We start from the raw sequence: 3,124 nt of genomic DNA, 5'->3' as shown, positions 1-3,124 counted from the left end.
GTTCTTGTTCGAGGGTTTCATCGGTTTTCTCGAGTATTGCTCATAATTTGACTCAGATCTGCCGGATTTCTAGGATTAGTTTCTTATTCTCATTATGTTTGAGGCGCGATGCCTCAATTAATCTGTGCGTTCACTGTAATCTGCCAGTAAGTTGCGGTTGGCTTGATACTGTGCGTAGTCTCCAGGCTGATGCATTACAGAAGCAACATGCGAATTTTTATAATTGCTGAATTAATTTGTTTGGATTTTATTGTTTTGAGATCTATTGCTGCGGTTTTGGTTATATTTTTAATCTTTATTACTCGCATTGATATTAATTTATCCTTCGACAGGATAATCCCCTCTCGCTCGATTGCCTCTATTATATTTACTTTATGTGGCATTCTGATTATGGAAATTACGTGTTCCATTAATTTCAGGAGTAACTGCATAAATCTGTGAATAAACATTCACTTAATTTATGCCATCGAATCCTGCATGTTTATAGTTTTGAGTAGTTTTCGGAGGTTCCCCCCAAAAGAGAGATATGGAGCTTGTACCTCCTGGTGCTTGAATTATTTTTTTATTTGTTTTGCCGTTGAAGTCTGTGTATTCTGCCACATTTTTATTAATCATTTTGTTTATTGACAATTTTATTTATGCTATGTTATTATAATGTGGATTATTGAATGTAAAATGCTAAATAATCATAAATATGCTGAATTTGTAACGGGAGGTTTTAATTAAGCTATTAAAAATTCATTGAAGAATAATGATACAAATTCTCTAAGGTCAAATAAGAATTTATAATTAGGGTACAACAACAATTCATAGTGCAATATGTAAATGAATGAATAAAGTAATATTTATATTTTTCAATATCATCTGAATGTTCCGAGGATCATCGCATGATCTCTTTCATAGGGCTCAAGTGTAAGCTGCTATTTAGGAGTTAATCCATATTCTTTCAGTTTATTGACCTCGTTCGCGAAAACAACATCGGGCTCATTAGTGGAATCGATACAATTGGCTTTCAACGAAATTAAGAATTTTCCTCCATTCTTCAGATACATATGTGCATTTTCGGCAATAATTCGTGCTTGGTCTGGCTGTGCGACATCGGCGAAAACGACATCAACCATACCGACGATGAAACGATAGTCAACTGGCTTTCTCGCATCGTGAATTATTGGGATCACGTTTGTTCTCTTTTTGGCCATGTTAATCAGATCTCGGCCTACTCTGTGTGAAAATTAGACTGCGTAGACAATGCCTTCGGGTCCAATTATGTCAGAGACGTGTGAAACAGTAGTGCCTGAGGCTGCTCCCAAATAGAGAACTTTGGCTCCCGGGATAACTCCTGTTTCAGAAATTCCTCCGATAACTGAGGCTGCGATTTTTGATCGATATGGGTTCCATACTCGATACTCAATCTTTTCGCCATTTACTTCCACACCAATTCTTTTTTCATTATAAACACTTTCTCCCGGAACAAAGTTTTTAGTCACCAATGCATCTTGAGGTCCTCGAGCAATGTAGACTCCCGGAAGTCTGTGAGGCTGCACAAATACTTTGGGAGGCCCTCTAGGTCCTCCTCTACCGCCAGGTCCTCCTCTTCCCCTAGGGGCTCCTCTGGGGGCACCTCTTGGGGCTCCTCTGCTCGGCCTGTCATCGTTGTTGAATTTTCCCATGATATGCAATTAATTATATTAAAAATTCATTGTGCCTAAATAGCCTATAATAAGCCTAACTTAATTGATTTCACATTTAATTATCAAAGCAGTCTATGCACTGTCAGTAAATATATACAATCTGATATTATGGCTTAAACTAGAATAAAAATTAGATATCGAATATTAGCTCATCTATAATTCTGTAGACTCAGATTATATAAATATAATTTAGATGCCCACCCATCCGCCCATTACAACCTTTACAATTACCATTTTAACAACTATCATTATTATTATTATTACCATTACTCTCTCTTCATCAATCAGATATACAAACACACATAAAAACATAATAACCTCAATATAAAATCTTATGAATTCCGATTAATTAGTAATAGGTCCGCATATTTAGACATTTAAATCATCGGAATATATAATACCAAAATGAAAACAGTTCTTGCTTTTTCCTCTCTCGGCCTGGCTGCGTATATCAGTTACCAGAAATACAAAAACCTAAGACAAAATAATGAAGTGCAATAGGACAGAGAAAACTAAATTCCTGTGCAATCACTCATCAAAGAAGCGTATTTACGAATTAGCACAAAATAAAATATGAGCATTGTTAATGATATGATGAAGATTGACTGTATTTAAGCCGAACAGATATTGTAACCCTATTCTTATACACTAAAGACTGGGGGCAAGAAGATCAGGGTTGTCATGGGTATGTTATGATGTTATTCAGCTGTGATTATGAGTGAGATGTTTATTGGCATACAAGAGAATAGGCAGATTCCGAAGGAAGTTATACAAATTGGGGGGCTTATTTAATATTTGCATTGTGCGAGTCTTGTTATTGATGATATTTAGGACCAAAGCACGGATCGCAGGGGAGAGCCATGTTCGCATTTGGTATTTGGACTTGACCGATCGATTAATTCTGCAAATCTAATGTATTTCCTGCCTTTCCAGCAGTTCCTCAAAACTATCGAATGTCCTCTCAAAAAAAAATAGATCTTCGCAATATTTGTCGACGAGATGACTGTTTCACATATGGGACAAGCCCAAGATATCCTTATTCACAAATCCGCAAAGCCTGAAGATCTGCCAACATTCTAGTATTATGAGACACTCACAATCGCAAAAACTTCGAGTCTCCTCCGAATGATGGCGAGGATGATGTGCATCATGCTCAACAGGACAAAAGAAGAAGCGGCAAAGCTCTGCTAAGTCATGAATTATATTGGTTTAGCTTTTCAGGTCACTGACGATGTTCTTAATTTAACTAAGAATCTGGGCAAAGGAGGTATCGCTGAAGATTTACACGAAAAGAAATTCACTCCAATTATACATCTAATGCGAGATAACTCCGAATTTGTACAAATGTTCTTAAAGACCGAAAAAAGTGAAGAAGACATCCAATAGATGCTCAAGATGATTCTGAAGAGCCATGTAGTGGAAGTCGCCAAGTA

General features: G+C 36.8%; 1 protein-coding gene across 1 annotated transcript; it reads right to left on the bottom strand.

Annotated features, from left to right (window-relative positions):
- Positions 1 to 860: 860 nt before the first annotated feature.
- On the bottom strand, positions 861 to 1,670 carry LOC148299971 (rRNA 2'-O-methyltransferase fibrillarin-like). The gene is given in 1 exon segment (XM_088275439.1): positions 861 to 1,670. A coding segment is annotated over 1 exon segment (810 nt).
- Between the last annotated feature and the right edge of the window lie 1,454 nt (positions 1,671 to 3,124).

The sequence above is a fragment of the Brachycentrus maculatus genome, unplaced genomic scaffold, assembly GCF_059751285.1.
Source record: "Brachycentrus maculatus isolate JH-2025_06_01 unplaced genomic scaffold, ASM5975128v1 h1tg000866l, whole genome shotgun sequence".
In the NCBI taxonomy this organism is placed as follows: Eukaryota; Metazoa; Arthropoda; class Insecta; order Trichoptera; family Brachycentridae; genus Brachycentrus; species Brachycentrus maculatus.
The sequence above is the reverse complement of the archived record's forward strand: the minus strand, read 5'-3'. Positions and strand labels throughout refer to the sequence as shown.